The sequence below is a fragment of the Cervus canadensis genome, chromosome 33, assembly GCF_019320065.1.
Source record: "Cervus canadensis isolate Bull #8, Minnesota chromosome 33, ASM1932006v1, whole genome shotgun sequence".
NCBI lineage: Eukaryota > Metazoa > Chordata > Mammalia > Artiodactyla > Cervidae > Cervus > Cervus canadensis.
Window position 1 is genome coordinate 7,448,448 of NC_057418.1, and position 25,383 is coordinate 7,473,830.

Below are 25,383 nucleotides of genomic sequence, written 5' to 3' on the forward strand. Positions count from 1 at the left end.
GAGCTCAAATTTCTGGTTTTAACCTTTATCAGAAGAAAGGCTAGAACCTTGGGAAGATATGGAGGTCAGTTCAGTTCCATCTGAAGGAGCCAAATATAGCACGTGCCCCTTTAGGATCTATTCTTTTACTTTGATGCTCTTTCGATGAATTCCTTTGCCCTCTGTCTCACAGAAAATGTATAAAGTCTATATACTCTTTTGATCAGCAGAAACACATACAGGTTTGACCTCTTTGTAGTCTGAACAGTCTGTCGCTATTTAGGGGAGGAGGTATTACCTAGTGGTTAAAGCAGGAATTCTGGACTCATACCAGCATTTCACATACAAGCCTTTTCATCTTGGTTAGTTAACTGAGTCCCGCATGTCTCCAGTTTTCCCACTATTAAAAGAGGATTAATGAAAGACCAAATTCACTAGGTTGAAGTGAGATTTTAGTCATGTGTGTGTGTAAAGAATGTTTCACAATAAAGAGCTCTGGAAAAATCAGCAAGAAAGATAACCCAATTTTTTAAATTATCCAAAGATTTAAACAGTTACTTTGTAAAAAAGAAGATACTAAATGAGCAAGAAACAAATAAAGTATTCTACATCATTACTCATCAAGAAAATGCTAATTAAAATTGCAGTGAGATACTACTATACCCCGACAGTTGCTGAAAATAAAAATGACTAGCAGTACCAAGAATTGACAGGGATGTAGAGAAACTAGAACTTTCGTTGCTGGTAGAGTGAATTAATACAACCGCTTTGGAAAAAGGTTCTGTGTCTATGCCTTTCCTCTGACTCATCAGTCCTGCTGCCAAATATATACATATAGGGACAGGCTAGGCATACATACAGGGATATGCTAGGCATACATATAGAGATACGCTGGGAATGGGAGCTTATGTCCAGAGTTACAAACAAGAATGTTAATAGCAGCTTTATTCATAGTTACCTAAAACTACAAATAACCCAAATATTTGTCAACAGAATGGATAAAGCATAGTATATCACGAAGTTCTAGCCACATTGAGGAAAAAACAAACTGCTCCAGGCTACAGTGTGGGTGAATCTCAGATACAATGAGCAGTGCTTTAGCCAAACACTTATGCTAGTAAACTTTTTAAAAAAGAAAGTGTCTGGGACTTCCCTGGTGGCTTGGTGGTAAAGAATCTGCCTGCCAATGAAGAAGACATGGGTTATATACCTGGTCTGGGAAGATCCCATGTGCTATAGAGCATCTAAGCCCATGCACCACAGCTATAGAGGCTGTGCTCAGGAGCCTGGGAGCTGAAACTGCTGGACCCACGTGCCACAGCTAGTGAAGCCTGAATGCCCTCGAACCTGTGCTTCACATAAGAGAGGCCCCCACAATGAGCAGCCCTCACACGGCAACTAGACAGTAGCCCCTGCTCACCATAAGCAGAGAAAAGCTCACGCAGCAACAAGATCCAGCACAGCCAAAAAACAAATAAATAAAATAGAAAAAAAGTGCATGACACATACTGAGTTTAATAAATGTTGAGCCATTCTTCATAGTTTTCTTCAAAGGCTGTGCCTTTCCTTTCATCAGAAACACTTTTGTCCATATTTTGTCCAAATTCTTAGAGTCCTTTTAAGATCTCTCAGTAACTTAGAATCATTGATATCAAGTCCTCCTCCTTCTGTGGAGAGTGAGACACTTCCTATGACCAGTTTTTTTCCTTTCTCCTTCTACTCTTCTGACTCCCTTGTTGTCATAGCTGCTGGCTTCCAGTTCTTTTGAGTAGCTGAGTTGTTCCTGCCAAATTCTGTTGTTATGGATCCAGTCAACAGTCAACCACCCATAACTGATGACAGTAATTTCAGGCTTTTGCAAGATTTTATCCTTTCACCTCTTGCACCGTTGTAGGAACAAAACTGCCTAATGGGAGTTAACTTCTAAAAAATTGATCTGTAATGGATAGAAAGACAGGTTTTATAGAATGTCAACCAAAAATTGGTTTACATTATAAGCTTAACATGTGTGAGTTAATTTTGAATCAGTATTTTACTTGAAAAAGAACATTTGATTTTTAGGACAAATTAGAAAAATTCTATTTTATAAAAATAACTGAAAATAGAAAACATTTTGTGTGATTTTTAAAAAATTATTTGTGTGTTTAGACACCCAAAACCTCCTTTAATGTCTGCACAAGTAAGCTGAAACATGATTTACTATGACATTGGGCTATAGTCAGCATTCATAGCTAAAGAATCTTTTGTTATGTTATTTACTCTCATACATCCGATAACAAAAACCCATGCAAGGAACTGTGCAAGCAGTATTTTAAGAGCAAATAGTATTTGGAGCAGACATTTCTTGGATGCTGCCCTGACACGCACAGTGTTTCCCAAAGAAAACATTTGACCATTAAAAATTATTAGAGGTTAGCTTTGTAAAAATTATTTACTTAGAATTTCTCAGAAAAAAATATTACTTAAGTTTTGCCTAGTTTGTTCAGATGTGTTTATTTAGATTAGTAACTGCTTGGCTGTTCTTGTAATTATTTTACTTTAATTTTTATGATAAGGCATGAGAGTCATGGAGAAGGAAACGGCAACCCACTCCAGTATTCTTGCCTGGGAAATCCCATGGACAGAGGAGCCTGGTGGGCTACAGTCCATAGGATCAGAAAGAGTCAGACATGACTTAGCAAATAAACAGCAAGAACAACAACTGGAGAGTCATAACACCTTTATGTTTCAAAACTGTGTAACTTTGATATTGTTTGCTGTTGGATTCTCCTAGACATTTTAACTTTATGCATATGATTTAAATTAAATTAGATTTACCTCAGTAATAAAAGGTAGCTGCTATTACTGATGTTTTCATATACAAAGAAAGTAAGATTCAGAGAGATTGAATACAACACTTGAAGTCATACGGTAAATTGGACTCTTGTTGCTTGTGAGGTTTTACGGTACCTCGCTGTTGCCTCAGTTTATCTTAAAACCTTCCTCACAGATCTGCCCCTGCTCCATGCTCTCCACCTCATAAGGTGCTCCATCACTTATCTTTAGACATGGCAGACTTTCAGGTGTCTGTGGGACATGCAGAACCCAATTAAACATAAAGTTTGAAACGTAGGATTTGACCCAGTATGATGTATGCCTCATCGAGTAGAAAGTGATTGACCTATGAGAGGATTAGATCGCCAGCATGGTGTGGAGTGGGGAAAATGATCAAAAGATGGAGCTACTAAATCCCAGCATGTGAGGAATGGGAGGAAGGAAAGGAGTCCATGTCTCCTAAACAGAGAAGGACTCATGGAAAAGCTTCTAGAAGATTCTAGCAGGGTATCAGCTACTTAGTGGTTCTGAGCAGGTGGTGTTTAAGAGGATCAATCACATGTAGCACAGAGATCCAAGAAGGTAAGGACTGGGTCTGTCTATTATTGCATGTGTCATTTTAGTGGCTTTTGGAGACTCCGGGTAAGAACAGTTTTGTTAGAGTTTTGGTAAACTAAAGCTGGATTATGACAAATGAGATGTCAGAAAGTAGAGACAAATGTGACATTCAGTTCTGTAGCCAGTGACTTCAGTCTATACTAGCTCCATTGCAGGGGCCTAGTAGGCACATGTAGCTGCTACAGATCCAAGTCAGCTCTAAGTGTCATATACACACAGGATTTTGAAGACTTAGTGTGAAAAAGACATTATCTAAAACATGCCATGTTCATATTTATTATATAATGAAATGATAATGTTTTGAATATATTAGAGCAATTAACATATAAGAATAAAACTAATTTTACATGTTGCTTTTTATATTTTTAAAAAATGCAGCTTCTAGAACATTTAAAATTATATGTGTGGTTACATTCATGGCCCACATTATATTTCTATTGGACAGGACTAGTATGCCTATTCTTTTAAGAGGAGATCCTTTAAAAAGAAAAGATAGCAAGTAAATAGTTTCTATAGATGCAAGGTTAAAGGGAAGGACTTTTGAATCTGTGCCCGAACCGCCCCCCCACTGCCCAACCCCAGGAAAGGGCAAAGTTGAAGGGAAGATAAGAGAGTTTGAGTAGTGGAATGTGATTTCCCAGTAGGTGAGGCTCAGAAGTCATACTTGCAATGTGGAGGAATGGGATCTTCTCTTCTGACATAAGGAGTTGAGAACAGATCTAAATTTAGATAAATATTTAGGTGGGGATAGAGACAGGCAAGTTGAGAGCATCCGGAGTACAAAAGGTATTCAGGTTTAATAGCTCACATAGATCAAATCTAGGATAAAATGATGTGACCTGCAAAAATTTTTGACTAAATTAGGATTTTTGTGTATTAGGGATTATATCTTTTCTTTCTTTTTTTTGTTAAGGAGCTTTTTGTTAAGATAATTCATAATGAAGACTTACACCTGATCTAAAAATAAAGTGCTATTCTTGACACAGTTTATGCTATTTACAGGAGAGTTTGATACTGTGCAAAGCCCCTCCACACCCATCAAAGATCTTGATGAGAGAACGTGCAGGAGTTCTGGGTCAAAGTCCCGAGGAAGAGGCCGGAAAAATAATCCCTCCCCACCTCCTGACAGTGACCTGGAGGTATGCTGACTTATCTTTAAGAGATGTAATAGATATTTTATCTTGTTGGATATGTTCTATACTTTACAGTTTCAAGAAGTTTCAAACTTAAAGGACGTATCATGAAATGAGTGGACCTAATGGAAGCTGGCATTTAACAGCTCTAAAAGTGGAGATTTCATCCATTATAATACAAAATTAAAGGCAGTAACTTAAAAATGATGCTTTACAAATTCCATGCTGGAGATAGTTGGATCTTTTGATACAGAAGGCACAAATAGAAAATTATTATTTAAAAATAAAGTCATTGTGCGATAAGAAGCGCTCTATTTGGGAGTAATAGGATAATGAAAGGTGTTCGTATAGGTCAGTAAATTTTAAAAGATAAAATTAATCTGCATGGAAAGGAAAGGTGGTCATTAGATAGTGAGAAAAATTTTAATCATTTGATACATATGGTAAAATGTTTACATCTGTGTCATTTTTTCAAGTTGGGATGGATCTCTTGACATATATTCATACTAAGCAGGCGGATTTTTATTACAAAACATCAAATAAACTATTCTTAACCATAATGTGTTACTTCTTGTATAACTGAGTATTTTAATTATGAAAAATAGTTTAATCTTCAGATTTAGTAAGGTCAAGGAATAGTCATTATACCACTTCCTAAAAGATCACTTCCTTGATGTTTTCAACTAAAAAAGATGCACAACTTGAAGGTTGTGAGTTAAGTTTTATTTGGGGCAAAATGAGGAGTGCTGCCCCAGAGGCAGCATCTCAGAGAGCTCTGAAAGACTGCTCCTTAGTGGCAGTGGGGGAAGGTCAATATATAAGGTTTGGTGAAGGGGGAGTTCAATACCATTAAGCACTCATTTTACAGAAGGTTTTTTGTCATAAGGATCTGATGTCACCATGAAGGGATTTAGTGCTTCTCTAGACATGCTCAAAATTCTCTAAGCCAGGCTTCAATAGTATGTGAACCGTGAATTTCCAGATGTTGAAGCTGGATTTAGAAAAGGCAGAGGAACCAGAGATCAAATTGCCAACATCTGTTGGATCATCGAAAAAGCAAGAGAGTTCCAGAAAAACATCTACTTCTGCTTTATTGACTATGCCAAAGCCTTTGACTGTGTGGATCACAACAAGAGATGGGAATAACAGACTGCCTGACCTGCCTCCTGAGAAATCTGTATGCAGGTCAAGAAGCAACAGTTAGAACTGGACATGGAACAACAGACTAGTTCCGAATCGAGAAAGGAGTACATCAAGGCTGTATATCGTCACCCTGCTTATTTAACTTACATGCAGAGTACATCATGAGAAACGCTGGACTGGAAGAAGCACAAACTGAAATCAAGATTGCTGGGAGAAATATCAATAACCTCAGATATGCAGATGACACCACCCTTATGGCAGAAAGTGAAGAAGAACTAAAGAGCCTCTTGATGAAAGTGAAAGAGGGGAGTGAAAGAGTTGGCTTAAAACTCAACATTCAGAAAACTAAGATCATGGCATCTGGACCCATCACTTCATGGGAAATAGATGGGGACACAGTGGAAACAGTGATAAACTTTATTTCTTTGGGCTCCCAAATCACTGCAGATGGTGACTGCAGCCATAAAATTAAAAGATGCTTGCTCCTCAGACAAAAAGTTATGACCAACATAGACAGCATATTAAAAAGCAGAGACATTACTTTGCCAACAAAAGTCCATCTAGTCAAAGCTGTGGTTTTGCCAGTGGTCATGTATGGATGTGAGACTTGGACTATAAAGAAAGCTGAGCACTGAAGAATTGATGCTTTTGAACTGTGGTATTGGAGAAGACTCTTGAGAGTCCCGTGGACTGCAAGGAGATCCAACCAGTCCATCCTAAAGGAGATCAGTCCTGGGTGTTCATTGGAAGGACTGATGCTGAAGCTGAAACTCCAATACTTTGGCCACCTGATGCAAAGAACTGACTCTTTGGAAAAAAAACCTGATGCTAGGAAAGATTGAAGGCAGGAGGAGAAGGGGACGACAGAGGACAAGATGGTTGGATGGCATCACCGACTCAATGGACATGAGTTTGAGTAAACTCCAGGAGTTGGTGATGGACAGGGAGGCTTGACGTGCTGCAGTCCATGGAGTTGCAGAGAGTCGGACATGACTGAGCAACTGAACTGAACTGAACTGAACATGAGGAGATGCAAAGATTGAGGCCGCAAAATCTGTTCCTAAAAGCATCCAACTATCTAAAGACCGGATTCGCTGGAACACAGGGTGCCTCATTCCACCTAAACTCCCTCAGGGATTGTTGAAGGTCAACAGCTTATAGCAGCATGGGGTTCAGTCTCCGCAGAGGCAGGTGGCAAATGCTTTTGTTGTTCCGTCCTTGGCAGTGCTCTTGGTAAGTGCCAATTTGTGGTTGACAATGTGAAGAACAACAGTAGCAGATTAAAATGCCTTCAGGAAGGCAGAGGTGATATAAATGAGTGGGCTGGGTGAGGGAGCCTGCAGATTTTGAAGAAGAGGAAGCACTGGCCAGTCTCAAGTGGCCCCTGCATCACTGCTCCGTGGAATGTCAGCCAGCATTGCTACAGATCGGAAGTTTGTCCACTACAGTCAGAACCCTGAACTTGGCAAGAAGTCTAATCTCAAAATGTTAATCGATTATTTGAAATCTTTCAAAACAGTGGGCAGGCCAAACAACATATCTTATCACCTAATGTGACCCTAAGGTCCACACTTTACAATTTGTATTTAGGGATTGCTCATTGATTCTTTTAAATATTTTTAAAAATTTAATTCTTAAAGTAAAATAGTGTATATTGTTTGATGCTGTTTTCACAAATGTATATTTGCAATACTGAAAAAAGAGCTACCTGAATGCAGTGATGGTAGTTACTACCTAAATATAGTAAGCTAAAGATGATTTCCATTTTGCTTTTCCTTCTAAGTGCCTGATTCTTTTTTTAAAAACAATAAAACATGATTATTACTTTCTTAATCAGAAAAAAATTAATTCCTTGCATGAATTGCTAAACTTCATCACTTAAAATTTTGTAAAAGCACACTTTTATCATAAAATCCAAATGTGTCTTTTTGGAAATTAAGTGCAAGTAAATATTTGGATGAATTCTTTCAAATTAGGACATCTAAATTCAGCTTATTATATTTATTTGTCACTCTTCCTTCTAGGTTTTACAGGAAATAAATCTGGCAAATTTGGGGGAAAAAATAATAGAGTAGCATTTGTTGTTCAGCCACTAAGTTGTGTCCAAGTCTTTGTGACCCCATGGACTGCAGCACACCAGGCTTCCCTGTCCTTCATCATCTCCCAGAGTTTGCTCAAACTCATGTATATTGAGACAGTGATGCCAACCAACCATCTCATCCTATGTTGGCCCCTTCTTCTCTTGCCCTCCGTCTTTCCCAGCATCAAGGTCTTTTCCAATGAGTCAGCTCTTTACATCAGGTGGCCAAAGTATTGGAGCTTCAGCTTCAACATCAGTCCTTCCAATGACTATTCAGGGTTGATTTCCTGTAGGATTGGCTGATTTGATCTTCTTGCTGTCCAAGGGACTCAGTTTTCTCTACAGTGGTGTCAAGATTATATCCAACAACAAAGCAAGATGCTTTCTACTTGTAAAGAGATTTCTCTTTCCTTAGAACTTGATGGTTCTCTGATATTTATCTTTTTCTCCAGCGTGTGTTTGTCTGGGACTTGGATGAAACCATCATTGTTTTCCACTCGCTGCTTACAGGATCTTATGCCCAGAAGTATGGCAAGGTAAGGATTCAAAAAATTTTATCCCAAGACACCTTGTTAGAATTTTATTTGTAATAAATTTAAAAGCCATTTAAAAATGCATTGAAGTGTTTTTATTACAGCCTATAAAGTCTGCTCTTAATTATTTCTAGTAGCTCATTGTTATTCAGCATGAACTGAAAAATTTTATAAAACATAATTTAAAATTGTATTTTTTTTCCTTCTTCATTGTAAGTTTGAGTTTTCTACATGAGAAACCAAGCTTCTTAATCCAACATAGTTATTTTAGAAAATGTTTTTATGAAATGCACTTTAAACATTATGAAATGTGTATTATCTTCTACTCCGGGAACTTTAAGAAATTGTTTGAATTGGCATGTTGCACCAAATGTTGCTGTGAAATGGCATTTGAAGTAAGAAGTAGTCTTTTGTCTGACAGCTCCTTTGGATTTATGAATATAATTATTTTTTGGTAACTTTGAGGAAGCATATTGTAGTGGCTGAGGGTAATATGCCTTCACACACAAATATTGAGACAGATGGTCTCATTACTTTCCTTTGTCTCTTGCCATTATTTTTATAGTTCACTTGCTTCTTGTACCAGTGTTGTTTTATAGGCATGTGAGGTTGTTTCAGAGACTGATGCACCTGCAACAGACTTTTCAGCTGGAAACGCCATTTGAGTCTTTGATTCTGTAGGACTCATAGTCTAACGAGAGTCAGTTCACAGCATGGCCTGCCTTTGATCACTGTAGTCGAAGTTGTATCTGACCGGTCCCTTTTCATATGATGCAGAAGTGTCCCCTTAACATCTTTGTAGAGTCACACTATTTTATAGGGTCTCATGTCAGCTCAACATGCAGTTTTTAACAACTTTGTTAAGCTTTGTCTTGTTGTTGTCGTTCAGTCACTCAGTCATGTTCAACTCTTTGTGACCCCGTGGACTGCCTTATGCCAGGCTTCCCTGTCCATCACCATCTCCTGGAGCTTGCTCAAACTCATGTCCATCGATCGAGTCTGTGATGCCAACTTCTAGTGATAAATTAATTTCACTAAATCATTACCTCCTAAATTGCACTCTTAGTGAATCTGTGGTGAATTATAGTATAGGTAATGAAAGTTGCCCCCACAGTCAGTCTCTCCAATCGGGAAGCTTCCATAAGCCTCTTATCCTTATCCATCAGAGGGCAGACAGAATGAAAACCACAATCACAGAAAACTAATCAAACTGAACACATGGAACACAGCCTAGTCTAACTCAATGAAACTATGAGCCATGCTGTGTAGGGCCACCCAAGACGGATGGGTCATGGTGGAGAGTTCTGACAAAACGTGGTCCACTGGAGAAGGGAATGGCAAACCACTTCAGTACTCTTGCATTGAGAACCCCATGAGCAGTATGAAAAGGCAAAAAGATAGGACACTGAAAGATGAACTCCCCAGGTTGGTAGGGCCCAATATGCTACTGGAGAAGAGTGAAGAAATAACTCCAGAAAGAATGAAGAGATGGAGCCAAAGTGAAAACAATGCCCAGTTGTGGATATGACTAGCGATAGAAGTAAAGTCTGATGCTGTACAGAGCAATATTGCATAGGAACCGGGAATGTTAGGTCCGTGAATCGAGGTAAATTAGAAGTGCTCAAACAAGAGATGGCAAGAGTGAACATCGACATTTTAGGAATCAGTGAACTAAAATGGACTGGAATGGGCAAATTTAATTCAGATGACCATTATATCTACTATTGTGGGCAAGAATCTCTTAGAAGAAATGGAGTAGCCCCCATAGTCAACAAAAGAGTCTGAAATGCAATTCTTGGGTGCAGTCTCAAAAATGACAGAATGATCTCTGTTCATTTCCAAGGCAAACCTTTCAATATCACAGTAATCCAAGTCTATGCCCAAACAGTAAGGCTGAAAGTTGAACGGTTCTATGAAGACCTACAAGACCTTCTAGAACTAACACCCAAAAAAGATGTCCTTTTCATCATAGGGACTGGAATTCAAAAGTAGGAAGTCAAGAAACACCTGGAGTAGCAGGCAAATTTGACCTTGGAGTACAAAATGAAGCAGCGCAAAGGCTAATAGAGTTTTGCCAAGAGAACCCACTGGTCATAGCAAACACCCTCTTCCAACAACACAAGAGAAGACTGTACACATGGACATCAGCAGATGGTCAGTACTGAAATCGGACTGATTATATTTTTTGCAGCCAAAGCTGGAGAAGCTCTATACAGTCAGCAAAAAACAAGACCGGGAGCTGACTATGGCTCAGATCATGAACTCCTTATTGCAAAATTCAGAACTTAAAGTGAAGAAAGGAGGAAAAACCACTAGACCATTCAGTATGACCTAAATCAAATCCCTTATGATTATACAGTGGAAGTGAGAAATAGATTCAAGGGATTAGATCTGATAGACAGAGTGCCTGAAGAACTATGGATGGAAGTTCGTGACATTGTACAGGAGGCATTGATCAAGACTGTCCCCAAGAAAAAGAAATGCAAAAGGCAAAATGGTTGTCTGAGGAGGCCTTACAAAGAGCTGAGAAAAGAAGAGAAGCAAAAGGCAAAGGAGAAAAGGAAAGATATACCCCTTTGAATGCAGAGTTCCAAAGACTAGCAAGGAGAGAAAAGAAAGCCTTCCTCAGTGATCAATGCAGAGAAATAGAGGAAAACAATAGAATGGGAAAGACTAGAGGTGTCTTCAAGAAAATTAAGGATACCAACAGAGCATTTCATGCAAAGATGGGCACAATAAAGGACTAAAATGGTGTGGACCTGATGGAAGCAGAAGATATTAAGAAGAGGTGGCAAGAGTACACAGAAGAACTCTACAAAAAAGATCTTCATGACCCAGATAACCATGATGGTGTGATCATTCACCTAGAGCCTGACATCCTGGAATGCAAAGTCAAGTGGGCCTTAGGAAGCATCACTACGAACAAAGCTAGTGGAGGGGATGGAGTTCCAGTTGAGCAATTTCAAATTCTAAAAGATAATGCTATTAATGTGCTATACGCAGTATCCCAGCAAATTTGGAAAACTCAGCAGTGGCCACAGGACTGGAAAAGGTCAGATTTCATTCCAGTCCCAAATGAGGCAATGCCAAAGAATGATCAAACTACTGCACAATTGCACTCATCTCACAAGCTAGCAAAGATGCTCAAAATTCTCCAGGCCAGGCTCCAACAGTACGTGAACTGTTTCACTGTTTAAGATATTCAAGGTAGATTTAGAAAAGGCAGAGGAACCAGAGATCAAATTGCCAGCATCCATTGGATCATACAAAAAGCAAGAGAATTCCAGAAAAACATCTTCTGCTTTATTGATTACACCAAAGCCTTTGACTGTGTAGATCACAACAAACTGGAAAATTCTTCAAGAGATGGGAATACCAGACCGCCTGACCTGCCTCCTGAGAAATCTGTATGCAGGTCAAGAAGCAACAGTTAGAATTGGACATGGAACAACAGACTGGTTCCAAATCCAGAAAGGAGTACGTCAAGGCTGTATATTGTCACCCTGCTTATTTAACTGATATGCAGAGTGCATCATGCGAAATGCCAGGCTGGATGAAGCGCAAACTAGATCAAGATTGCCTGCCAGGAGAAATATCAATAACCTCAGATACGAGGATGACACCATCCTTATGGCAGAAAGTGAAGAAGAACTAAAGAGCCTCTTGATGAAAGTGAAAGAGGAGAGTGGAAAAGCTGACTTAAAACTCAACATTCAAAAAATGAAAATCATGGCATCTGATTCCATCACTTCATGGCAAATAGATGGGGAAACAATGGAAACAGTGAGAGATTTTATTTTGGGGGGGGCTCCAAAATCACTGCAGATGGTGACTGCAGCTATGAAATTAAAAGACACTTGCTTTTTGGAAGAAAAGCTATGACCAACCTAAACAGCATATTAAAAAGCAGAGACATTACTTTGCCAGCAAAGGTCTGTCTAGTCAAAGCTATGATTTTTCCAGTAGTCATGTATGAATGTGAGAGTTGGACCATAAAGAATGCTGAGTGCTGAAGAATTGATGCTTTTGAACTGTGGTGTTGGAGAAGACTCTTCAGAGTCCCTTGGACTGCAAAGAGATCCAACCAGTCCATCCTAAAGGAAATCAGTCCTGGGTGTTCATTGGAAGGACTGATGCTGAAGCTGAGACTCCATTACTTTGGCCACCTGATGCAAAGAACTGACTCATTTGAAAAAACCCTGATCTGAGAAAGATTGAAGGTGGGAAGAGAAGGGGATGACAGAGGATGAGATGGTTGGATGGCATATCCAACTCAATGGACATGAGTCTGAGCAAGCTCCGGGAGCTGGTGATGGACAGGGAGGCCTGGCGTGCTGCAGTCCATGGGGTCGCAAAGAGTTGGACACAACTGAGCGACTGAACTGAACTGAATGAATGTTGCTAAACAGATGAAAGGTAACAACTTTGTATAATGACCATTTCGAAAAGGGAGTCTTGCCCAGAGTTATGGTTGAGAACGAATGAACTTATGGTTGCCTGTGGGGGAAGGATAGGGGGAAAGGATAGTTAGGGAGTTGAAGATGGCCATGTACACACTGCTGTATTTAATGGATAACCTAGAAGGACCTACTGTATAGCACAGGGAACTCTCTTTATGTGGCAGCCAGGATGGGAGGGGAGTCTGGGGGGAAATGATACATGTAAATGTATGGCTGAGTCCCCTTTGCTGTTTACTTGAACCTATCACAGCATTGTATGTTAATTGGCTATACCCCCAATACAATAAAATGTTAAAAAAAAAAAAGTAACAGACTCTATATGCAAAACAAAAAAGCAAAAGGAGTCTTAGCCCCTTTATCACAATCATTATCTTAATTCATTGGTCTCCAGGATGGATGCTTATGTGTCAGATACACACAAGGTGAGATAAAGAGAAAATATATTGACGTGTGTGTATGTATACATACACATTTATGCCCCGCAGTTTCTCCTGTTATCTGTTTCACAATGCAGGTACATTATAAATACATGTAAATGATTACAACTTTAAAAATATGTATGTGATTTATAAATAAATTAACTATATATGAATTTGGAGTACACACTCAAATTCTATTACTGATAGAACATATAGTGTAAAAAGTTTCCAGACAGCAATTGAAAGCATTTTCTTCTGCAATAATTTTAGCTTGTGTGGAATATGCAGTAAATCTTATTGAATTGATTGCAGTATTTATATGCTAAGTTTCATATTAGACAAATGTTTACAAGTAACAGTCTAACTTGTACACACAAATTCAAATGAAGTTCCCTTCAAAACAGTCACCATTAGAGGCTATACCTAAGTATCTGTGTTTCTTCCATTGTGCCAAATCAGTGGTAGAACTTGTCTTTTGGAATTACCTTTAGAGTTTTAAAATATTTCCTGATTTCAAACCTTTATCCTTTTGTGGTAATCATGATCTTTAGAAATAGGAGAATAATTTGAACCCAAGGCAATAAATAAAGAACACAGTTAAAATCTCTCTCTCTCTCTCTCTCTCTCTCTCTCCTCTCTCTCTCTCTCTCTCTATATATATATATGTAATTTTTTTTCTTTCTGTCAAAAATATTTTAAAGTTTCTACCATGCCAGAACTGAGCACAAACTTCCATTTGGGATAAGAAGGAGCTCCAATAAAGTAGCAAAAAAAGAACATCATTTAAAAAAAAGAGCATCAAATAATGAGGCTGCTTTTCCTTCATGACTCAGAAACTGGTTCTAAGAGCAGTTCCAAAAGCAGACTTCTCCTGCTTCCCTCAGCAGTGACGTGTCACTGAAATAACCATCACCTCCCGGGATAGCCCCCTGGTCATGCAGCATTCATTTCACAAACAAATTCCATTACCTTAAAGTATTATCAAAACGCTTTGTTCACATAGAAAACAGAGACATTCTGTACGCCTGCAGAGGCTTAAAACAGCAGAGCTTGCAGAGTGGGCGGGGCGAAGTGATGGAAAGAAGGGCACTGCTGTTTATTTAATATCCTTGATGTGCCAGGAGTTAAGTGTCACAAACATTTTAAGGGGTGGGTTGTTCTCCCCAGTCTGTACATGAGGAAATATGCTCAGAGAAGGAATAATATGTGTGCACAGTCACAGACCTATACAATGGCAGAGATGAGTCCTGGGGCCCTGGACTGTTTGACCCCAAACCCCATGTTGTTTCTGCTAATAGAATATCACATGGCATAGACAAGTAAGCTACCATGAACACAATATATAAGTAACATTTCCTGAAACAAGGATGGACAATTAAGTATGTATAGACAGTTGGTGTGAGTTCTCCTTTAAGTTGGAATAATTCTAAATATATTCTCTCAGATCACTGGAATCGTTTTCCATCAAAAGGAAAAACTTAAGAAATATTCAGTGAAATAGAACGTCCAGACGGATATCCGTACAGTGGTACAGAACAGCAGAAGGATCGAGGGCATGTTGGCAAGGTGTGGGAAGATAAGCCTACATTTCTACCTGCCATGTGGTAGCAACTTTGTTTGGTATTTCACAAGCAGTAGGGGTTGGGGCTAATGACCAGAGCCTTTGAGTTGGACAAACCTAACTTTGAAAGCGCAGTTACAGCTTTCCGATCTTGGGAAAATTAATTTTTCATTCTCAATCTGTAAAATGGGAATAATATTGTCTTATAGTGAATGAGAAAGAGATAACATGTTAACAGCTTAGCAGAACATTTGATGTGAATTGATGCTCAAAAAATTGTAATTGTGATTAGTCATTTTCACAAATGTTATCCAACTTAATGCTCACAACCCATTCTGCTATAATTTATTGTGACCCAAGTTCTGTGGATGAGGAAACTGGGTTTTTAGGGTTAGAGGAAATCAACCAAGGTCACAAAATGTTAAATGCTGGTACAAATATTGGAAACCAGGTTATTCTCATAACACAGATTTGTCCTTAATACTGTTCTCTGCTGCAGGTAGGGGATCTGCTGGAACTGACCATGTTGAATAGTGGTTTACTCAGGGAAATTTGAAAAATTTAGAGTGAAAATGTTTTAGGCTCAATATTTTCTAATCAAAATGGAAGTACCTTTATTGAGTTCCATGAAAAACAACTTAGATGACTTTGTTTATTGAATTATTGCTTATTTATTTTTAAAAGTAATTTGGTCATTGACATTTTTTCTTTTTTTAAAATTTTTTTTATAGTAGGTCCTTGTTGGTTATCTATTTTAAATATAGCAATATGTACATGTCAATCCCAAATTCCCAATCTATCCCCCCCACTCTTCCCCCTCTGCGGGGGGGAGGAACCATAAGTTGGTTCTCTAAGTCTGTGAATCTGTTTCTGCTTTGTAAATAAGTTCATTTTTATCATTTCTTTTTAGATTTCATATAGAATTGATATCATATCATAATCATGGACATTTTTCTTAATATCAGTAAGGAAACTGGTATTGTATTCTAGCTAGTAAGACATGAATATCTTGGCATATTAAGAAGTGGCTTAAAAAGGAATGTTGTTTTATCAGACCCATCTTCTGAAGCTGGGGACCACATACAGCTCAGGAGACTTTTGAAGGGGACAGAGAAGACATTGGGTCGTCTCAGCTCTACCACACACTAGAGCTCCAAGAACAACTATGTTCCTCTAACAAATATTTACTCAACAGAGGCACACATGCTTCCTGCTCTCATGGAGCTTACAAGCAAGTGAAATTATTTCAGATTGTGGTAGCTGCTTTGAAGACAATGAAAACTAGGTCAGATAGAAATTGATGGCTGATTCATATCAATGTATGACAAACCCACTGGAAAAAAAAATAATAATAAAAAAAAAAAGAAAGAAAGAAAAAAAAAAAAGAAATTGATGGGGGAAGGGAGGTGACTGGGGAGGTGACATTGATACTGAAACCTGAATTACGAGAAGGCCCTGCATACAGATCGTCGGGGCGAGGAGCGTGGAGGGGCAAGTTCCAGGCAGAGGACACGGAAGGGCCCTGAGGCAGGAACAATCTTCCAGTGTTCCAGGAATATAAAGGAGCAGTGTGACTGGAAGGGTGTAAACAGGGGAGAGAAATACAAGATAAAAGCAGAGAGGCAGGCAGGGGGCTGAAGCAGTTCCCCCGTAAGGCGTTTGGGTTTTATTTAGGTGCAGTGGGAGTTGTAGGGTTTTAGATTGACTTGGGACCTGGTGGTTTAGGATCGGCTGCTGTGTGGAGACAAGAGTTCAGAGGAACCCAGGTGGGCCCCAGGAGACTATTTTGAAGGCTGCTGACTGGAACAGAAGGAATGTGAGCCCTAGTGAGCCTCAGAGTTTGTAAAACAGAAATGGCTGGTCCCACCATCAGAGTTTCTGATCCTGTAGGTCTGAGGGGTAGGAGCCTGAGACTTTTTGTTTTTGGAATGAATTTTCAATAAGGTGGCTGAAGGTCTTATTAAATGCTTTACTATCTCCTTGGCTTTCACCGCTCCCCGCCCCTCCCCACCATGTGATGGGTACCATGTCACCCAGCTCACCAGTGGTTTGGCTGTTGTAGCCACGCGTTCTGGGAAACTAACTCACTCAGAAGGACCATGCAGATAGTGGAGTGCAGTTTATTACACCGGCGGGCCCAAGGCAGAGTCTCCTCTTAGCCAAGGACCCCGACCAGTTTTTGTGAAAACCTGGTCAAGGTTATGGTTTTTCCAGTGGTCATGTATGGATGTCAGAGTTGGACTGTGAAGAAAGCTGAGCACCGAAAAATTGATGCTTCTCAACTATGGTGTTGGAGAAGACTCTTGAGAGTCCTTTGGACTGCAAGGAGATCCAACCAGTCCATCCTAAAGGAGATCAGTCCTGGGTGTTCATTGGACGGACTGATGCTGAAGCTGAAACTCCAATACTTTGGCCACCTGATGCAAAGAGTTGACTCATTGGAAAAGACCCTGATGCTGGGAGGGATTGGGGGCAGGAGGAGAAGGGGACGACAGAGGATGAGATGGCTGGATGGCATCACCGACTCGATGGGCATGAGTTTGAGTAAACTCCGGGAGTTGGTGATAGACAGGGAGGCCTGGCGTGCTGTGATTCATGGGGTGGCAAAGAGTCGGACACGACTGAGCGACTGAATTGAACTGAACTATATACCCTAAGTGTACATGCTCAAACCCACCTCCCAAATTCTCTGAAACTAGTCTGGACAAGGTAAAAGAGAGATATGATCAAAGTTAACCCATGATTCATGTGTCGTAAGCCTAGATAGTTAAACAGTGGACATTTATCAATAGGCCTGTGGTCATGCCCCATAAGCATAATGGAATTTACGATTTTGTTCTGTTACAGAGATAATTAGCATTCTTTTAGGCGAAAGAGAATCTAGGTACAAATCCTGAGGTGCCTTCATCGGGGGGTCTAGTTTTCCAGTTGGTATGTCGTTTCCATAGATACAGGGCACATAGCTCAAAGTCCACAGTCTGACCCAGGATGGAGTCCTGCTTTCAAGATGGAGCCTGTTCTGTCTGTCTCCTCTTTCATGGCCCAGCAGCACCCACAACTCTTCCACCTGCTCTTAATCTCTACACTCTTTTGGTCTTTCCCCACCACCTATAAAAATAAAACCCATAGAACATAATAATTTAGGAATGTCATTTTTAATTCATAAATTGCTCTGTATAACTAACTTTTATGTTTTAATTAAAAGAAAAACTTTAGAAGAATCCTGCTTCAGTTTATAAATAAATAATTTATGAGTTTTCCAAGGACTTCCCTAAGATGCGATCATTTTGGACTCTGTCCAGTTGTCAATGCAACGTGTTCTTTTCCCAAGCAGAGCTGTGACTGGGTATTTACCATGAGGGCAAATGAAGGAAGCTGGTATTTGAGTCCTGCTGCCGGTGGAGCTGACTGAGCACCAGTGGGCATGGATACCTTTCAGCACCACACAGCTCTCAAATAAGAGTTTCTAAATTTGGCAGGACACAGATGAGGAATCATCCCTCATCTGTTAGATTTTATGAAGATTATTCCTGTTCCCCGATTAATTGCATATAGTATTTTACCTGAGACATTGCAGTAATTCCTCTTGGTTAGAGGGAGGAGTGAAGGAAACTAAATAAATCGTGCTCCAGGGATTTGATTTGTTTTGGAGCATTAATATGTCATGTGCTATGAGGCTGTGATTCTCTGTAAGGTTATTCCACAGGAAGGATGTAAAGCCCATAGCCCAAGTCAGGGGAAAGACTGAAAGAAAAGTGAACAGTTGTATTGTGAAACTGAAATTCAAGCTCCCAATACTACCTGCCCATTTTAGACAGCCTCTTACATAAGAGCAGCACTGGGGAAATGATATGCTTATCAGGATAAATGCACTGGATACTTTTATGTGAAACAATCCACCCACACTTACCTCGAAAGGCTCCCAAAGTAGCACGAACTAGATTTTAAATGATGAGATTATCGTGAAGATAAGTGGGGCTTCCCTGGTGGCTCAGTGGTAAAGAATCCACCTGCTAATGCAGGAGGCACAGGTTCGATCCCTGGGTTGGGAAGATCCCTTGGAGAAGAAATTGGAAATTGCCTGCCTGGAGAATCCTATGAACAGAGGAGCCTGGAGGGCTATAGCCCATGGGGTTGCAAAGAGTCAAACACAACTGAAGTAACTTAGCAAACACACACGCACTGTATTTATCAATACCAGAAATTTGTAATCTGTTTATAAGATGAATTGCCTGTCAGTACCTATGTCAGTATGTAAGACATGGTACAAAACACTGGAGATGTGATAGCTATTACTAACAGTAGACATCCAAAATAAAAAGATAACGTGAAAAAGAAAAACACATTTATTTACAGGCACAATGATTCATGCATTAATAACAGAGCAGCAGTGTGATTGCTTTAGCCTATATACCAATGAATGAACCATTATACAATTTTCATGGCACACAGTGTTAGAGTCAGATTCATAATACAGTATTGGAGGCATTGTCACATTAAAAAAGGAAATAACACTTACCTGTGACGATAAGCTGATAGGAAGTTTTTCCAGTTACCAGAGAGAGGGCTATACTGTACAGTCATGTAATTCTTTCAAAGAAAAGTTATAAAACAGTAGGGAAACTAACACATTCTTAATTTTATATATCTCTCACCTTACGCACATGTAAGGATAAGCCGTACACTTCAATACAAGTCTTTGCGCACGATGTTCTACACGACAGATAACTTAGGTAGTGATGATTATGGGACAAAAATGTTTCATACGGTCCTTTACATACATTTACTAGGTTTATGTATGAAGACATGCAACACAGAGACACAACAGATAAGCTTATTAGCTGTCACGATGGTTACTATTCATAAGGTCTTTTCCTTCATCCTCTTCACCGTGGCTAGGTTGGAGAGGAGGAGGAAGAGGAGGGGTTGGTCTTGAGGTCTCGCCAGGTGGTCGAGGTGGAAGGGGAGGCGGACCAGCAGGCATACTCAGTGTAACTTTACAGAAACATGTCACAGTTTCTGCCTGACTCTGGCTTTTTCATTTCTCTATAAATGTTTCTGTATGGTCCAGTCCTTCCACTCTTGGCTTTAGTTTCAGTTCCCATATCATAGAAGGGTCCGTGTCATAAAAGAAATCAAAAACCATTTTGAACAACAGAATGCTTCTGCCAGATGGTCTAACATCAGTTTGTTTTCTTTTATTAATTTTTTAATTTAAATATTTTTAAAATTTTTACAATGCTGTGTTGGTTTCTGCCATACCACAGCTCAGATCAGCCATAATTATCCATACATCCCCTCCCTCGCTAACCTCCCTCCCCTCCCCTCGTCCCATCCCTCCAGGTCATCACAGAGGCGCAGGCTGGGAGCCAGGTGCTACCCAGGAACTTCCCACCAGCTACCCATCTTACACCCGATAGTGTGTATATGCTGATGCTACTTTCTCCATTCGTCCCAGTCTCTCCCTCCCGCACTGTGTCCGCAAGTCCAATCTCTACATCTGCATCTCCAGTCCTTCCCTGCAAATAGGTTCATCAGTGTCATTCTTCTAGACTCTGTGTTGCTGTTATTCAGTCGTTAAGTCGTGTCCAGCTCTCTGTGACCATGGGCGGCAGCACGCCAGGACTCCCCGTCCTTCACTGTCTCCCAGAGTTTGCTGGGATTCATGTCCGTGGAGTCAGTGGCGCTGTGTAGCCATCATCCTCTGCTGCCCTCTTCTTTTGCTTTCAGTCTTTCCCAGCATAGGGTGTCTTTCAGTGAGTCGGCTCTTCACATCAGGTGGCCAAAGTATTGGAGCTTCAGCTTCAGCATCAGTCCTTCCAATGAATAGTCAGGGTTGATTTCTTTTAGGATGGACTGGATTGATTCCCTTGCAGTCCAAGGGCCTCTAAAGAGTCTTCTCCAGCACCACAGTTCAGAAGCGTCAGTTCTTCAGCAGTCAGCCTTCTTTGTATTCGTTTCTCTTTCTTTCTTACTTCACTCAGTATAACAGACTCTAGATTGATCTACCTCACTGAAACTGACTCAGATTCATTCCTTCTTATGACGGAGTGATATTCCGTTGCGTATATGTACCACATCTTCTTTAACCATTCATCTTTTGATGGACATCTAGGTTGCCTCCATGTCCTAGCCATTGTCAACCATGCTGCTATGAACATTGGGGTACGCGTGTCTTTTTCAAATATGATTTTCTAAGGGTATATGCCCAGTAGTGGGGTTGCTGGGTCCTATGGTAGATTTGTTCCTAGTTTTTAAGGAATCTCCATACTATTCTCCATAATAACTCTATCAGTTTACATTCCTGCTAACAGAGTAGAAGGGTTCACTTCTCTCCACATCCCCTCCAGCTTTTATTATTTGTAGATTTTTTTAATGATGGCTATTGTGACTGGTGTGAGGTGATACCTCATTGTAGTTTTGCCTTGCTTGTCTCTGTACTTAGTGATGTTGAGCATATTTTCTTGTGTTTATTGGCCATCTGTATGTCTTCTTTGGAGAAATGTCTGTTTAGATCTTCTGCCTTTTTTTTTTTTTGATTGGATTGTTTGTTTCCCTAATATTGAGTTGTATGAGTTTATATATTCTGGAGATTAATCCTTTGTCAGTTGTTTAATTTGCAACTATTTTCTCCCATTCGGAGGTTGTCTTTTAATCTTGTTTATTGGTTCCTTTGCTATGCAAAATTATTTAAGTTTAATCTGTCCCGTTTGTTTATTTTTGGTTTTGTTTCCATTCCTGTAGGTGGATCACGGAGCGTCTTTCTGTGATATATATCAAAGAGTGTACAGCTTGTTTTCTGATACTGCTTTTTCTTCCTCACCGTCTATCATTGGTTCAGAAGCACTCACCTCCATCAAGTTGTCCCCTGTTAATTCCTCTGGGGTGGTGTTTATTAGCACTTGAATTTCTCTATGATCTATATCTTGAAACCTTTTGTCTCCACCTTTCTTTGCTGTACCCACCATCTCTTTCATGATTTTCTTGATTGGCTCTTTTGTAAATCCTGTGACATCAGGCACAAAATCTGGACTCAAGTTTCCCCAGTAGGAGTTTACTATTACTGGTTTGATGGCTTTCAGGACTTTTTCTATACCAGTGATGGCATTTTCGATGACATAATCCTTCAAGATGTTCATGATGTTCTCTGTTGAGGTCCTCTTCCTACTTCCCATAGAGAACCCTGTATAATGAGCCTTCAAGGGCCCCCTGACCCCATGTTCTAGACACTGAATTAGAGATGTTGTGTTTAGAAGAAAGTAGAACTCTTTACAGAGCCTTCAGTGTTGAATTCATGGGATCTGAGTAGCTAGGGGCATTGGCAGATTCCAAAGAACTTTAAAAGGTAGTCCCTTACTAAGAAGTTACTTTCTGACTTCAGGGATAGAGCATCAGTAGAACCAGTCCAGCTAAAGTGTTCTCATTGTCAGGCCTTCTTGTTATACAGTCAGAAGACTGGCAGCTGGTGTTTCTCCTTCCCCTTCAAGGCTTGGGGTTAGCAGCTTTATATGTAAGGGTGATCCTGATCATAAATCCTGCTGCATTTGCACAAAGCAGTGGTATTAGACTGTCCCTTCCTGCCTTAAATCCTGGTTCTCGCTGCTCCTCATTACCAAGTGTCCTTGGCGGCATCTTTTTTTCCAGAATTGGGCACTTTCATCTACAGTAGAAATCTCTTCAGTAGATATTCTCTCTCTCTGTGATTTTCTTAGTGGTGTCTGGGAATTCGTCTGCTGTCCCGTGGTAGATGAAGCTTCTTCTCCTACTATCATGACATTTTTAAAGCCAAGCCTCTTTCTAAAATTGTCACACCATCTTTGCTGGCATTAGTTTCTCCAGCTTTAGCTCTTTCACCTTCCTTTTGGTTTGAAAATGAAAGGATTAGTTGCAAGAATACTGGAGTGGATTGCCATTCCCTTCTCCGGGGAATCTTCCCAACTCAGGGATCGAACCCAGGTCTCCTGCGTTGCAGGCAGATTCTTAAGTTGCCAAACAATTACTTCACCTTTTCTCAAATCATTCTAGTGTCTACAGGTATGCCTTTCTTAAAGCAATGCTGCACCCACATCAAAGCTGGATTTTCCTTGTGAGATAAACAGGTATTTCTGAAAAAGAACAAGGGTTTTGAGCCTGCTGGTGTAGCTGCACCTATGGCTTCACAAATTTCCTGGTTTTGTTTATTTGTTTGCAATAGTCCTTACGCTGGATTTACTTACCTTGAGGTGGAGGGTAGGCACAGCTGCAGACTTCAAGCTATGGTGCATACCGAGTAATTCAGGTTTTTTTGTTGTTCATGTCATGACTTTGCTTCTTGAGTGCACTTCTAGCATCACTAGGGGCACTTCGTCTGGGTCCCCTGGAGTTATTTAAGGTTTATGGTATTGCAGTAAACACAACACAAAATATACAAGAACTGCAAGAGATCACTTTTTACTGTAGAAATGAACTGCTCACAAGGAGATGATTAGCATCACTCAGCATTTCAGGCAGATACTTGCAACACTTGAGATCACCAGAGTAGTAACAGGAGATAGCTACAAAATTATTACAGTAGTACAATGTGGAGTATAGTTAATTTATTTCAGTTACAGTTTAATACTGCATTTTTATATTTGTATACATTACTCTTGACTGAATGGCGTCATGAATGGTCTGTGCATAAGTTTTGATCAATTTTAACTTGTCTTAATAGATTTGTGTGTATCGTATGGTATTAAATGGTAAAATAGACTAGTATCTATTTATATTTTATGCATTCATGATATACCTAACTTCAGAATATTTTTTTTCATATTTCTAGGCTATGTGGTTGGCCTGCAAGTTTTTTCAAATTATCGCAAATCTCAAAAAAAGTTCCAGATGTACATTGAAAAAAACTCCACATATAAATGGACCTACATGGTTCAAACCTTTGTTGCTCAAGGGTCAACTGTACATACATATGTAAAAGTAGAGCTAAATTAAAGATAATGACATTTCTCAAATCCTCAGAGGGAATTTGAGAGATGGCAAAACTTGGAACTAATACATGAGAAAGATAAGTGGTAATTTGTTTCTTAAAAAACACAACTTCTGGAGGCACCTTTTATAACCCTCCCTAAAGTTTCAGTCTCAGTTTGTGATCTCGGCTAATGAACGTTCAGCCTCATCTCTTGGGGAGTTGGAGGGACAGATGAGATTATTAAGTTTGCGTAACTCATTATGAACTCTCCTTTCTCTACATTCATGTCTCCTCCTCTTTACTGCAATCTTTCACTAAGGTGCTCACCCACCTTTCTCCAGGTCCTGAGGTGTGCCGTCATTTGCTGTCTCCATCACTTTTCTCTCGGTCCTGAGCTTTCTAGGTCACCCTCCCATGGTCTTTCTTGCCATTGTCTTAACTTTTCCCTTTCTATCCAAGTGCTATGCTATAAATGATGTATTGTATAAACGTAATACTATGTATGCTATTTTTGCATTTTAAAGTATTTGTGACATATTATAGGCTGGAAGCAAGTTCCATCCATCCAAAGTCTCTGTAATAACCATGGTAAATAGTATAGCAGTTCTAGTTGTAGCATATTAGTATTGCTATGATTCCCCTCGAAGTATATTTAATCTGTTATTAGTTTAATAGATGTGGGTGAGCTTTGTTCATTGGATTCTCTTCTGATCTAAACAATAGAAGCTAGTAGTAGTAGATAAGCTGTGTGATATTACCTTCATAGTTTCTGATTTCTTAATATCGTCTACTGTCTAATTACAAATACGATGCTTCCATCAAACACTTGGATTTTGAACGAATCGTTTTAATACAGAGAAAAGATTTGCTAGCTTTTCATGTTTACCTGCTCTCTAGCAAGTAGTTGGATACATGACTAAGAAAAGGGGCAGCGCAAGTCACTTGGTCCCTAAGTCCACAGAAGATCTTTATGGAGATGAAACTGGGACAGTGCATTCTTACTCATAACTTTAAACTATTTCTAGGGAAGCATAATTCCCAAGAAATTACATAGAATTGTCATTCTACTCAGTCATCAACCTGGCTCACGTCTTCAGAGTCATTGGGAGCATCTCAGAGGTTTAACTGCTGGGAAACCAGAAGCCATGCTAGCTCTGGTCTTCCATAACAGTCCCAGGCTTTCAGGAGAGCTCTTAGATCAGGGCTTTTTAAATATTAACATGTGTATGAATCACCAGGTGATCTTGTTAAACTACACATTCTGCTTCAGTAGATCTCTGGGATAGTTCTATTGTTATAGCCACGCTTTCCAGGAAACAAACTCACTCAGAAGGACAATACAGATAGTGGAGTGCAGTTTATTACACCGGCGGGCCCAAGGCAGAGTCTCCTCTTAGCCAAGGACCCCGACCAGCATTTGTGAAAATCTTTTATACCCCATGTGTACGTGTCCAAACCCACCACCCCAATTCCCTTGAAACTTACATAAACAAAGGTAGGGTAAATACAACTACAGTAACCCCATCATTCACATGTTATGTGTTCAAACAGTCAATAATCAATAAGCCCGCAGTTACATTCCAAACAGTTAATAATCAATAAGCTTGTGGTCACGTTCCAACCAGTTAATAATTGATAAGCCTGTGATTACATCCTGATAGATACGGAAAAAATTTTATGACCTGTCCGGAGACGGGTGATT

General features: G+C 39.8%; 1 protein-coding gene across 13 annotated transcripts in view; it reads left to right on the forward strand.

The window, feature by feature from the left end:
• EYA4 (EYA transcriptional coactivator and phosphatase 4) overlaps nt 1-25,383 on the forward strand; it is a 306,683-nt gene that overhangs the window by 248,231 nt on the left and 33,069 nt on the right. For all 13 annotated transcript variants that reach the window (XM_043456882.1, XM_043456884.1, XM_043456883.1 and 10 more), the window contains 2 exons: nt 4,414-4,550; nt 8,220-8,303. In XM_043456882.1, the coding sequence (XP_043312817.1) occupies nt 4,414-4,550; nt 8,220-8,303 (221 nt within the window). The remainder of the gene's footprint in view (nt 1-4,413; nt 4,551-8,219; nt 8,304-25,383) is intronic.